This window comes from Loxodonta africana, chromosome 25 (assembly GCF_030014295.1).
Source record: "Loxodonta africana isolate mLoxAfr1 chromosome 25, mLoxAfr1.hap2, whole genome shotgun sequence".
Taxonomy (NCBI): Eukaryota; Metazoa; Chordata; class Mammalia; order Proboscidea; family Elephantidae; genus Loxodonta; species Loxodonta africana.
Genome location: NC_087366.1, coordinates 15,135,820 through 15,150,414, shown reverse-complemented (window position 1 = coordinate 15,150,414; position 14,595 = coordinate 15,135,820). Strand labels below are relative to the sequence as shown.

At 39.1% G+C, this 14,595-nt stretch overlaps 1 protein-coding gene across 2 annotated transcripts in view; it reads left to right on the top strand.

Annotated features, from left to right (window-relative positions):
• PLA2G4A (phospholipase A2 group IVA) overlaps positions 1–14,595 on the top strand; it is a 172,122-nt gene that overhangs the window by 124,014 nt on the left and 33,513 nt on the right. For both annotated transcript variants that reach the window (XM_010590939.3, XM_023549183.2), the window contains exon 13: positions 9,725–9,796. In XM_010590939.3, the coding sequence (XP_010589241.2) occupies positions 9,725–9,796 (72 nt within the window). The remainder of the gene's footprint in view (positions 1–9,724; positions 9,797–14,595) is intronic.

Genomic DNA, 14,595 nt, shown 5'->3' with positions numbered 1-14,595 from the left:
GAAGTATACCATTTTTGTTAGTGATTTCTCCTTTAATCAACTAAGGAAAACTTTTTAAACATTACCTTCATCAATGATTGAACACAATATAATATTTAAATTCATGCTTTTCACAGTTTATTTTTTCCTTTAAATACCAACTCAGGAGAATTCTGTTAGTTTCTTGTAGCTACTAGTTTATAAGAAAAAGAAGAAAAAAAATTTTTCATATAACCTCTAGTAAACCATAACGAATGAATTCATTTCTGTAAGTCTAACTTAATGGCCCATAATGAATTTAAAAAATAAAGAAATTAAGTATAAATGCATATACATTAAGTTACTAATTTATAACTTAATACTAATATTTCAGAATTTAAAAGGTCTGGTGGTTTTCATTTTTGATAAGAATAATGCCAGAGAAACATATTTTCTTTGATGACTAAAATTGACTTAAAGCAAGTAAAACAAAATATACATTCAGGCCTACTCACCTGTCATTGTAGTGGGTGGCACACATGGAGTAATAGATCCATAGCGTGTCAGCAGGGGGCCCCCCACCCTACGGGACTCCAGGTAACCACCCCCCTCCTGGCAGGAAGTACCTAGACACTCACATCTGGTTACCAGAGGAGTACACTCTCCCTTCCTCCACCTTCCTGATCACTGGCAGCAGGAACCCTCATACCCCTGCCACGCCACTTGCTCTAGGATCACAGTATGATTCCCGCTTTACCCCCAATGCAGCCCCATCCACTGCCCCCCCGCCAACCCGATGAACAGCAGAGGGTGTGCCCCATGTTCCCTCTCACCCACCACAAGACATACCTGCCATCCCATGAGTGCCAGAGAGCATGCTCCCATGCACCCATTCACCCAACACACACCCCTGCCCGCTGACCCAGTGAGCATCTGAGAGTGAGCTTCTGCACCCCCATTCACATACCACTCACCCCTGCCCGCTGCCTTGCCCACTGAGCAAGTACCATTGCCTGCTTGTATGCCTCTGGATCAATGACAGGCAGCAGCCAATGCCTGCACAGCCCATCCTCAGCTGCCCCACATGACTAGTGAACAGAGACCAGTGCTCACGCTGCCAGCCACTGCCTTGCCCACCCAGAGACAGGTGGTGAGTCCTCCTGTGCTGCCAGACTAAAGACTAGCTGATCACACCTGTCATATCCACCCTGATATATCAAAACAAAACAAAACAAAACAAAAAAATCAGGACAAAGCAAATAAACATACAATCAGGCAATAAAAAAAATAACACTATAATGCCTCAGAGACAGTAGAAAATATCAAATCATATAAAGAAGAAAGACAAGATGACTCAAGCAAGTGACCAAAATAAGATGGCAGAAAAATCTTCCTGAGAAAGAAATGGTAATGGAACTACCTGATAAGGAATTCAAAACATTTATATATGAAATCCTCAAAGAGATCAAGGAAAACACAGACAAAGCCAAGCAAAACAGAGAAAACTCTAGAGGAATTCAGGAAAATAATATAAAAACAAAATGACAAAATAAATAGACTATTAGAAACTTTACAGAAACAGCAACTAGAAATCCAGAAGATTAACAATAAAATATCAGAAAGAAATAACTCAATGGAAGGACACAGAAGTAGAATTGAATCAATGGAAGAAAGAATCAGTGGAATAGAGGACAAATCCCTTGATACTAATTTGGTTGAGGAACAATCAGAAAAAGTCACGAAGAAAACCTAAGAATTATGTGGGAGACTATTGAGAGGAAGAATTTACTTGTGACTGGAATTCCAGAACAGGGGGAGACAAAAATTGAACAGCAGAGATAATTTTTGAAGATTTGTTGGCAGAGAACTTCCCTAATATCATGAAAGATGAGGTGGTTTCCATCCAAGAAGCTCAAGAAACCCCATATAGGAAAGACCCCAAAAGAAAATCACCAAGACATATTATAATCAAACTTCCCAAAACCAAAGACAAAGAACAAATTCTGAGAGCAGCTTGGGCAAAATGAAAATATCACATACAAAGGGACATCAATAAGACTAAGCTCTGATTTCTATTCAGAAACCATGCAGACAAGAAGGTAAAGGGATGATATATATAAAACTCTGAAAGAAAAGAATTGCCAACCAAGAATTATATATCCAGCAAAATTGTCTCTCAAATATGTGGTGGAACTAGGACATTTGCAGATAAACAGTAATTAAGGGAATTTGTAAAAAGCAAACCAACCGTACAAGAAATATCAAAGGGAGTCCTTCAGATGGAGAACCAAGGACATCAGACAACATCCTGAGATTAAGACACATGACAGCATCACCCAGATACCAACCCAGATGAAGAACTCTCGAAAGTAAAATAAAGGAACAAAACTGAAAACACGGGACCAGAAATGTCTCTTTAACAAATGGTGCTGGCAAAACTGGATATCCGTTTGCAGAAAAATGAAATAGGATACATACTTCATACCAAACATAAAAACTGTCTCAAAGTGGATCAAAGACCTAAATGTTAAGCCTAAAACTATAAAGTTCATGGAAGAAAACATAAAGATAAAGCTAGGGGCTCTAATTCATGGCATAAATAGACTATCAAACATAACTAAAAATACACAAACAACAGAAGATAAATTAGATAACTGGGATCTCCTGAAAAATAAATACTTAGGCTCATCAAAAGACTTCACTTCAAGAGTAAAAAGAGAACCTATAGACCGGGAAAATTTTTTTGGCAATGACATATCTGACAAAGATCTAATCTCTAAAATTTATAGAAAACTTCAATGCCTCAACAACAGAAAGACAAACAATCCAATGAAAAATGGGCAAAGAATCTGAACAGACACTTTACCAAGAACACATTCAAGCAGCTAACAAACACATGAAAGATGCTCTCAATTTTTAGCCATTAGAGAAATGAAATCAAAACTACAATGAGATACCACCTTACTCTGGCAAAAATGGCACTGATGAAAAAAGCAGAAAACAACAAATACTGGAAGATTGTAGGGAGATTAGAACTCTTACACACTTCCGATGGGATTATGATATGGTACAACCACTATGGAAAATGGTGTGGTGGTTCCTTAAAAAGCTAGAAATAGAAATACTGTACAATCCAGCAGTCCCACTCTTAGGTATATATATCTTAGAGAAATAACAACTGTGATGCAAATAGACATATGCACACTCACGTTCGTTGCAGCATCATTCACAATAGCAAAAAGGTAGAAACGACCTAAGTGTTCCTCAGCAGATGAATGGATAAACAAATTGTGGTACATGCATACAATGGAATGCTACGGAATGATGAAGAACAATTATGAATCCATGAAACATCTCACAACATGGATAAATCTGGAGGACATTATGCTGAGTGAAATAAGTCAATCACAAAAGGACAAATATTGTGTGAGACCACTATTATAAAAAGTCAAGAATAGGTTTACACACAGAAAGAAACATTCTTTGTTGGTTACCAGGAATGGATCTGGAGGGAGGGAAAATCGCAAACTAGATAGTAGACATGTGTTAACTCTGGTGAAGGGAAAGGCAATACACAATATGAGGGAAGTCAGTGCAACATGACCAATGCAAAGGAAGACACTGAGAGGTATGCAAGAATAAATGGCAACTAATACGGAAACCCTGGTGGCTTAGTGGTTAAGTGCTATGGCTGCTAACCAAAGGGTCAGCAGTTTGAATCTGCCAGGAACTCCTTGGAAACTCTATGGGGCAGTTCTACTCTGTCCTATAGGGTCGCTATGAGTCAGAATCAACTCAACGGCAGTGGGTTCGGTTTTTGGATGGTAAATACAGAAACGCTGGTGGCATAGTGGTTAAGAGGTATGGCTGCTAACCAAAATGTCGGCAGTTGGAATCCACCAGACACTCCTTGGAAATTCTATGGGGTAGTTCTACTCTGTCCTATAGGGTTGACATGAGTTGTAATGAACTCTACAGTAATGGGGTTTTTTTTGGTTTTATGGTAAATACTGGAGCCCTGGTGGCACAGTGGTTGAGCGCTTGGCTGCTAACCAAAGGTCGGCAGTTCAAATCCACCAGCCATTCCTGGGGAACCCAATGGGACAGTTCTGCTCTCTCCGATAGAGTTGCTATGAGTCAGAATCAACTTGACAGCAATGGGTATGGTAAATACTATAACATATGTAATCATACAACAACAGTAATTAGAAATAATTTGTGATTGGATACATAGCTAGATATGTATGCTAAATAAGTGTGGGAGGTCATAAACAAGAGTACACCCGTGTGTATATACAGGTATAAAAAAAAAAAACAAACTAGTATTTTTTTTTTTTTTAGTATAGCTGTGGATATTTCTACATACATATTTGTATGTGCTACATGCATACTCACATATATAATAGAGCACATACAGGACACAGTTATGGAAACTTCTTAGACATAACCAAACATCTTGAGGGACTGAGTTACTGGGCTTGAAGGCTAAGGGCCATGGAGTTGGGGGTCACCTAGGTCTATTGGCATAACATAGTTAATAAAGATAATGTTCTACATCCTAGTTTGGTGGGTAGCGACTGGGGTCCTAAAACCTTGTGAGCAGTCATCTAAAAAAAAAATCTGGGATACAACTATTGGTCTCTTTCCATCTGGAGCAAAGGAGAGTGAAAAAAAAAAACTGAAGACTCAAGGAAGCAATTAGCACAAGGATTAATGACCCACAGGAACCACTGCCACCTGTAGCCCGAGATTTAGAAGAGCTAGATGGTGCCCAGCTACCACTGACCAGGAACACATTAGAATGGGAGAAAAATGTAGAACAAAATGAAAATTCATTAAAAAGACCAGATTTACTGGTCTGGTAGAGACTTGAGGAAAACCTGAGACGACTGCCCTAAGACATTCTCTGATTTGGAACTGAAGTCACTTCTGGAGGTCACCTTCCAGCCAAATGATAGACTAACCTCTGAAATAAACCGTAACACCCACGAGGAATGTACCCCTGAGAACAATGAACTACAGGAAACCAAAAGGGCAACATTTGCCCAAAAGCAAAGATATGAAGGCAGAGGGGACGGAAACCTGACTAATGGAAACAAGGAACCCAGGGCGGAAATGGAGAAAGTGCTGACACATTGTGGGGATTGCAACCAATGTCACGGAACAATTTGTGTATGGAAAACTAACTTGCTGTGTGAACTTTCACCTAAAGCACAATAAAATGTTCAAAAACATATATATATACTCAGTATCCCTCACCACCCCCCCCCCCCCCCCAAGATTGCTGTCTGTATTCTAACCAACACTGACTTTTGTTATGGCTGTTTTGACTGGTAGTGGGGAGAATCAGTGGAGTATTAAATCTGAATTTAAGGCCAGCCCAGCAGGGTGAAGGGTACTGCTATCAGCACAGCTGGCCATTATCTCTTCTCTGACCTTGAAGTACCACTGGTCTTTTTGAGAACAGAGAAGTTCATAGAGGAGCATAAATGACAATGACGAATTCATTTGAGGAAAGCTTGCATGTAAAAGCTTTCCGTGGGGTTTTTTGACCAGCTGTCTTTGGTTATCCCAGGCAATAGCAGTTGATTTAATTAAGCTTTATAAGCAAAAAAAGAATACAAATGTAGCATTAGTTAGAATGCTGTAAATTGGCTCATAAGTAGTGCTGTCGTTGCTCCTGCAAGAATTGATTTTAGTTATTTGGTATTTTATATTTATATTAAGTACAGTAAACTTCCACTGCCCTTGATATTTTCTTCAAGAGTACCATTTGTTTGAATAGCTCTTAATAAGTAATGGAAAAGTGATCTTATTTCATTAGAGCCAAAGATTTATAATAATTTTTTTTTTTTAAAGCACTTTGTGCTTGTACTGCTCCTGTCCTCTGAGCATCCCTGAGTTAGTAAGCAGCCGAGGTTGCCTGAACCCCTCAGCCTGTTATGACCTAGAATACTGACTACATTCTCTAAAAGGAAACTACCCGGCAACGTGTATAAAGCTGAAATGATCTTACCTGGTTTATTTTAATGAACATTATGCCCCAGCTGATTGCTCTGTTCGCAACTCTAATTCTGTGGCAATGAATAGTTCTTCTCTAAATTATGTGAGAATTGTGGGGGGGGGGGGGGGCGGGGGGAGAGTAGAGGCACCACATGGTATGTGGCCATTTCTCTGTTGAATAATCACAACAAACCTAGGGTGGGTTATGTTTTCCCCCTAAGGCAGGAAGAGAATAGGACTGAAATAACACATCTGAAAAAGAGTTAGGCGATGGCTAAAGGCCAAGGAAAAGGAGGATGTTTTCTTTGTTGTGAGATGTCTCCTTCTAGGGCAGTGGTTTGTCAGCTTGTTTACTTACCCTTTGTACGTGTCAGACAGAGTGAATACTGTGTGCTTGAGATCCGCTAACTAGCAGGATGAATGTTGCCTCAGATTAAGTAAGGTTTCTGGAAAGGAAACCAGGGAGGTGGCAAAGGTGAATCTGCGGACTCCTGGTGACTCTTTCATCCATTGGCTGATTGAAGTCCTACCTCTTAAAGGGAGTTTTAGAAGTGGTTGTGGTTTGTTTTCTCCCTTCTAAGGAAAAATCTTAAGGTAAATTGGACCACTGTCAGGTGACTCTAAATAAAAGTCTTTACTTCCTTCAGCAGTTTCGAATGTGAGAAATTTATGCTTTTGACTAGATGGACTGGTACATTATACGAAAAACAAAACAAACCTGTTGCTATCGAATTGATTCTGACTCATAGCAACACCATCGGACTGAGCAGAACTGCCCCACAGAGTTTCCAAGGAGCAGATGGTGGATTTGAACTGCCAGCCTTTTGGTTAGCAGCCAAGTTCTTAACCACCGAACCACCAGGGCTCCATACTAGAGAAATGGAAAACATAAAAGCTTGGAACATCTAGCTATTCGTATTATTTAAAAAACTTGGAGGAATCAGTGAAACTTATAAAGAAGACAATACTTTGGTGAAACATCTTCTTAAATTAAAGTATCAAATGTGACCAAATGAGGAAGTATTTAAGGGAAGAACATTTCTTCCTTCCCGAATACATCTAGGACCAGAAGCACACCTAATTATGTGACACCTGGAGTGGGTCGGGTCAGCTCTTATCTTCCTCTAAACAACCAAAGTCCTTTCTGTAATAATTATGAAATGGGTAATAGTAACACTGGTCAAGAAACATTTTCTTTCATTGAATTTCATTTATATAATCATGCAGGTAAAAATAAATCCAAAGATACAAAATAAATGTTACTCTACTGCCTCAAGCGTTTGTTAGCGTTTCCATTACTCAGTCATTTGTGCACTTGCCGTTTATGTAGGTGTAATAAATAAACATGCTCAGAGTGGCATAAAACCAAAAAAACCAAACCCGTTGCCGTCGAGTCCGACTCATAGCAACCCTACAGGACAGAGTAAAACTGCCCCATGTAGCTTCTAAGGAGCACCTGGCGGATTCGAACTTCTGAGCTTCTGGTTAGCAGCTGTAACTTCTAACTGCTGCGCCACCAGGGTTTCCCACAGCGGTATAGGGAGACCAAAAGTTATGACTATATTCCTCTGAGTTGAAAGCCCCAAAATATTGTCTTATCGCTGTTGAAAATAATCAGAACACAAAGACATTAAAATACAAGGTTTATTTCAAGCAGTTCATCTGTATGCGTGAAAGGAGGTCATTTTGTTTCTAAAAACAAGTTGCTTATAGTAGGCTAGTTACAGTTGCTAAAAAAACCTCTGAATTAAAAGTTTATTAAAAATAAACAATAGCACAATGTTTGATTGCTCTATGATTTCATAAACAATTTGCTCAGTTTGCAGTGAGCATCTCCCTGCATGAAGAAAAAACGCTCCTGAGAACTGGAGATTTTACAGAAGCTTAAATACAGGTTTTAAGTTTCCATGGTGACAAAGTATGTAATAGTTACCGAGTTAGCATTAAAAAAGTAACTTCTGAAAATGTGGCCTTTTACCTATTTGTAGCTATGAGACCTCTTGAAATTAAAATAAGGAAGCACAGTCTTTTTTTTAAATCATGAGGTAATGGGTTTGTTTTTGACCACACTTTATAAGCCAGGAAGCCCTGGCGGCGTAGTGGCTAAGAGTTTGGCTGCTAAGGAAAACGTCAGCAGTTTGAATCCACCAGGCGCTCCTTGGAAACCCTATGGGGCAGTTCTACTCTGTCCTATAGGGTAAGTATGAGTTGGAATCAACTTGACGGCAGTAGGTTTTGTTTTGTTTTGGTTTTTGGTTTTTTTGAGCCAGAATAGGCAAATTGACAAAGTTGTTGAGTAGCGAGCATTTTAGCATTTCCTGGTTTAAGAAAAAAAAAACCGTAGTTTTTCCATTTGGGTCTGGCTTTTACTCTTAATATTCGGCTCGTGGGTAAGAGAAACTCCTTGAACTCGAAGTAAAATAACTGTTCTAAAAAAATTTTTTTTTCCGACAACTGATACTTGTAAATTTGAAGTCAATTTCTTAAAATACACACACCCACACACACCCACCCACACACACACACACACACACATATCCCGTTGCCGTGGAGTCAATTCTTACTCAACAGCGACCATACAGGAAAGAATGGAACTGCCCCATAGGGTTTCCGAGGAGCAGCTGGTGGATTTGAACTGCCAACCTTTTTGTTGGCAGCCCAGCTCTTAACCATTTTGCCACCAGGTCTCCATATATATATATTAGTCGGCAGTTCAAATCCGCCAGGCACTCCTTGGAAACTCTATGGGGCAGTTCTACTTTGTCCTATAGGGTTGCTATGAGTCGGAATCGACTCGTCGGCACTGGGTTTTTTATTCACTAATATAAGAAAAAAACGCCACTGTATTGAAAGTGATTTTATGTAGGTGTCCAAAAAAAGCTTGATTTTTCTAAAAATGTTGTTTGTCAGAATGATCTGTGTACCCCATAATTTAAGTGCTTTTTGTTTGGAAAAAGATAGCTAGTTATTATGCTAGATTTTACTGCTATCTTTGTTTTAGGATTTATGGTTGCTATTTTAGTTTTTGGAAACTCTGGTGGCACAGTGGTTAAGAGCTAGTGCTGCTAACCAAAAGGTCGGCAGTTCGAATCCACCAGGTGCTCCTTGGAAACCCTATGGGGCAGCTCTACTCTGTCCTCTGGGGTCTCTATGAGTTGGAATAGACTCCACGGCAACGAGTATTTTTTTTTTTTTTTGGTTAATGTTAGTTTTTATAACTGCTCTCTTAATATGTTCTGCAGGAGACACAAATTCTTGACAGCAGAAGGTGCGTTTCACCACTTGATTTTCAGTATCATTGAAAATAAAAAGATAACATTAATAGCTTTCATTTTCTTTAAAGAAGCTGTTCTATAGCCTCATGTAGATTTGGGTTATATTTTGTATTTACTTTCATACATACCTTAGAACTATTTAAATTAAAGAAACATGATTATTTTCATGGTATAATGAGAAGCTTTGGATAATAAGGTTATTCTTGTCAGAATTAAGATAAATAAAAATTCTTCTCTCTAAATCATGAATGAATGAATTTTAAACTAATCTGAATTTTTCTTATTCTGTGAAATTTTGTTTTCCAGTGAGAAATTTGACAGCAATGGCAATTCTTATAAATCTAGATTTACTAAAGTGATCCACATTTACACTAGTAAATCTAGTAGACATCTTTCTATGTTTTATGCTCAGATTACATCCTTATTGTGAATTTAATTCGGAGCTTCAACACCTGAGATGCTTCAATTGTTTTGTTTTCTTTCCACAGAAAATATTACAGCGAAACATATTGTGAGTAATGATAGCTCGGATAGTGATGATGAATCACAAGAGCCCAAAGGTAAGAGAGCCGGAACCTTCTCTGGCAGAGATCCATTGGGAAGGATATGAATATTTTGTCTGATTCTCTTGCTCAGGGCACTAATATTAGCCTCTGTTTAAGGGACTGAAGTAATGAGTTTGTAGCTTTCCATTAAGAGAAAGGATTAAATGTTGCGTATGTAATAAAATACGCAGCACGTAAACATCCCTCATTTCTTTTCTTTAGTAAAAACTTGTTCTTTATACTCGTCCCAGATTTAATACCTCAAGAATATTTTCAATTGAACAAATGGAGGGCAAGCCTTGAGATGGTAGAAATGTTGAATTCCTTTTCATGTCTAATCAGGGTGTCAGGCTGTTCAGCATAGAAATTTTAATTTGGGGACGTTTTTACCTGGCTTTAAAAATTAAAATGTATCTTTTAAAATTTTATTATTAAGTAACATTCAAAAAAAGTATTTTCATCCCATTCCTGAGCCACATTCCACTGCCAACTCCCCATCCTTTAGGAGGGGAATCAGTTTTCATTTTGGTATGGATCACACTAGTCAGTGGTGGAGTTGGGAGAGGGTCAGGTGAGGATCAGAGATATTCGTTGCCAATATTCATCTATAGTAAAATGGAGTGATTTTACGCTTTGACACAGTGTTTTATCATAGCCATTTGTAAAACATTCCCAATAGTAAAGAAAACAAAGTGACAAAGAGATGACTTTATAACAGATGGGTGAACATGATGTCCTACTATTGTTTGAGTATGATCGTCCAGATTCTAGATGATATTAAATGCTTTCCTATCTAAAACTTGATGAATTCCACCAGGTATGTCTTATCCTTTCTCAATCGTCACTAAAATGAAGATTGAATTTTAATTGAACTGTTGGGCTGTTACTTTCTTGTAAGACGAGTTTGTGAAAGTTAGAGAAATGCAGCTGCACAGGTATATGGCGTGGCTCTGTGCAGTGTCTTGTGAAAATTTAAAGGCCCTTTCCTGGGAAGACAAAGCTCCCGCCGGGGCACACATATTGGCCGGTGGAGCGCAAGCTGAGTTTCAGTCCTTATTTTCCCACACTGCCCTGCTGCCTTATGCAGCAGATGATTTGCTTCATCACATACAGCAGCCCTGGTCATTAGGTAGAAACTCCAAAAGAACCCTGCCCCGGAAAGAATTCGGTCCCAGTTATGGCTCCTTCATTATTAGGCATATAATTTTGAGCAAGGTCTTTTGGCATTTTCAACTTTAGTTTCTTCAGACCAAAATTGAATCATTTTACCTGCTCTCACAGAATTGTTGCAATCATCAAAGTATCAAATGCATACGAAAAGGCCTTAAATTGTAAAACAAAAACAAAAACCAAACCGGTTGCCACTGAGTCGCTTCTGGCTCATAGCGACTCTATAGGACAGATTAGAACTGCCCCATACGATTTCCAAGGAGTGCCTGGTGGATTCAAACTGCTGACCTTTTGGTTAGCAGCTGTAACTCTTAACCACTATGCCGCCAGGGTTGCAAATAGATGTTTACTATTGGTATTATAGCTAAAAAAATTAAATAAACATCATACACCTATTGACTGCTGAGTTTCTTCCAGAATTGATGCCATTTTCAAATATAACATAAGGAAGGCAGATCCTCTGTTGGTATGGAAGTGGGGAGTTATTTAATAATATTTAATAATAATAAACCCCAAATTTTTGGAAAGCATTGAGTATCATATTCATATCATGTGTATCTGGAGATGTACATCATTCATTTTAAAACCTGATCTGTTTTAATGAAAATTTCTCTGTGTCGTATTTGGCATCAGAAAGGCATGGGGGTAGAAAATAGTATATATGTTTTTTAGTGAATACATAGTTAAGTGAATTGCTACTGAAAGGAAGATCCATTCATTTACTCAACTCATTCAGGTAATGTTTGTGAAGATAAAAATCAACATTTGTTGTGTTTTAGTGCATTTTTACTTTTTATTTGTTTTAAATAGTGAAGTTTGAACAGACTGTCTTTTCTCTCTCAACACACACATATGTACACACAGAGTTTTGTATATGCATGTATGTAACCATCATGAAGATGCTACAGGGCTGGGCAATGTTTAGTTCTGTTGTACATAAGGTCACCATGAGTCAAAGCCAACTCGATTGCAAATAACAATAACAACCACATATCTGTATATAGAATTCCCAGATACCTGATCAGATGGGGTTTAAACAGGTGAGATTATACTCTAGCCTAGGATGTTTTTGGACTTGGATTATGAGTTAAGACTATTGATGATGATGACTATGCTGTTGCTACGCTTGTTACTACAACTACTTCTACCGCTGAGTGATTATAGAGAATTTAATATGGGCCACACACTTTTCTAAGAAGTTTACATGGATGCACCAACTCAGTTAATTCTCACAACTAACCCATGAGCTTTACTGGTGAGGAGATGGAGGTTGAGAAGGGTTAAGTAGCTGGTAAATAGTGGAGAAAGGATCGGAGCCTGGGCAGCATGATTCTGGAGTTCATGCTTTAAAGGACTATGCGGTGTGGTGCCCAGGAGTAGTGGCGTGCCTAGGTTTTTTTTTTTTTTTTTTAAATTTTTATTAAGCTTCAAGTGAACATTTACCATTCCAATCAGTCTGTCACATGTAGGTTTACATACATCTTACTCCCTTCTCCCACTTGCTCTCCCCCTATTGAGTCAGCCCTTACAGTCTCTCGTTTCGTGCCAATTTTACCTTCTTCCCTCTCTCTCTATCTTCCCATCCCCCCTCCAGTCAAGAGTTGCCAACACACTCTCCCGTGTCCACCTGATTTAATTAGCTCACTCTTCATCAGCATCTCTCTCCCCCCCACTGACCAGTCCTTTTCATGCCTGATGATTTGTCTTCGGGGTTGGTTCCTGTCCTGTGCCATCAGAAGTTCTGGGGAGCATTGTCTCTGGGATTCCTCTAGTCGCAATCATACCATTAAGTGTGGTCTTTTAATGAGAATTTGGGGTCTGTATCCCATTGGTCTCCTGCTCCCTCAGGAGTTGTCTCTTGTGCTCCCTGACAGGGCAGACATCGATTGTGGCCGGGCACCAACTTGTTCTTCTGGTCTCAGGATATTGTAGGTCTCTGGTTCAAGTGGCCCTTTCTGTCTCTTGGGTTCTTAGTTGTCGTGTGACCTTGGTGTTCTTCCTTTGCCTTTGCTCCCGGTGGGTTGAGACCAATTAATGTATTTTAGATGGCTGCTTGTTGGCATTTAGGACCCCAGGTGCCACAATTCAAAGTGGGATGCAGAGTGTTTTCATAATAGAATTGTTTTGCCCATTGATTTAGAAGTCCTCTCAAACCAAGTTCCCCAGACCCCAGCCCCTGCTTCGCTATCCTTTGAAGCTTTCATTTTATCTCGGAAACCTCTTTACTTTTAATCCTGTCCAATTAGGCTGACCTTCCTTGTTTTGAGTGTTGTCTTTCCCTTCACCCAAAGCAGTTCCCATCTACAGATTGATCAATAAAAAGCCCTCTCCCTCCCTCCCTCCCTCCCTCCCCCCTTTGTAACCACAAAAGTATGTGTTCTTTTCCGTTTTTTCTATTTCTCAAGATCTTATAATAGTGGTCTTATACAATATTTGTCCTTTTGCAACTGACTCATTTCGCTCAGCATAATGCCTTCCAGATTCCTCCATGTTATGAAATGTTTCAGAGATTCGTCACTGTTCTTTATCGATGCGTAGTATTCCATTGTGTGAATATACCACAATTTATTTACCCATTCGTCCGTTGATGGACATCTTGGTTGCTTCCAGCTTTTTGCTATTGTAAACAGAGCTGCAATAAACATGGGTGTGCATATATCTGTTTGTGTGAAGGGTCTTGTATTTTTAGGGTATATTCCGAGGAGTGGGATTTCTGGGTTGTATGGTAGTTCTATTTCTAACTGTTTAAGATAACGCCAGATGGATTTCCACAGTGGTTGTACCATTTTACAATCCCACCAGCAGTGTATGAGAGTTCCAGTCTCTCCGCAGCCTCTCCAACATTTATTATTTTGTGATTTTTGAATTAATGCCAGTCTAGTTGGTGTCAGATGGAATCTCATCGTAGTTTTAATTTGCATTTCTCTAATGACTAATGATCGAGAGCATTTTCTCATGTATCTGTTGGCTGCCTGAATATCTTCTTTAGTGAAATGTGTGTTCATATCCTTTGCCCACTTCTTGATTGGGTTGTTTGTCTTTTTGTGGTTGAGTTTTGACAGAATCATGTAGATTTTAGAGATCAGGCGCTGGTCTGAGATGTCATAGCTGAATATTCTTTCCCAGTCTGTAGGTGGTCTTTTTACTCTTTTGGTGAAGTCTTTAGATGAGCATAGGTGTTTGATTTTTAGGAGCTCCCAGTTATCGGGTTTCTCTTCATCATTTTTGGTAATGTTTTGTATTCTGTTTATGCCCTGTATTAGCGCTCCTAGGTTAGATCCTATTTTTTCTTCCAAGATTTTTATCGTTTTAGTCTTTATGTTTAGGTCTTTGATCCACTTGGAGTTAGTTTTTGTGCATGGTGTGAGGTATGGGTCCTGTTTCATTCTTTTGCAAATGGATATCCAGGTATGCCAGCACCATTTGTTAAAAAGACTATTATTTCCCCAATTGACTGACACTGGTCCTTTGTCAAATATCAGCTGCTCATACGTGGATGGATTTATATCTGGATTCTCAATTCTGTTCCATTGGTCTATGTGCCTGTTGTTGTACCAGTACCAGGCTGTTTTGACTACTGTAGCTATATAATAGGTTCTGAAATCAGGTAGGGTGAGGCCTCCCACTTTCTTCTTCTTTTTCAG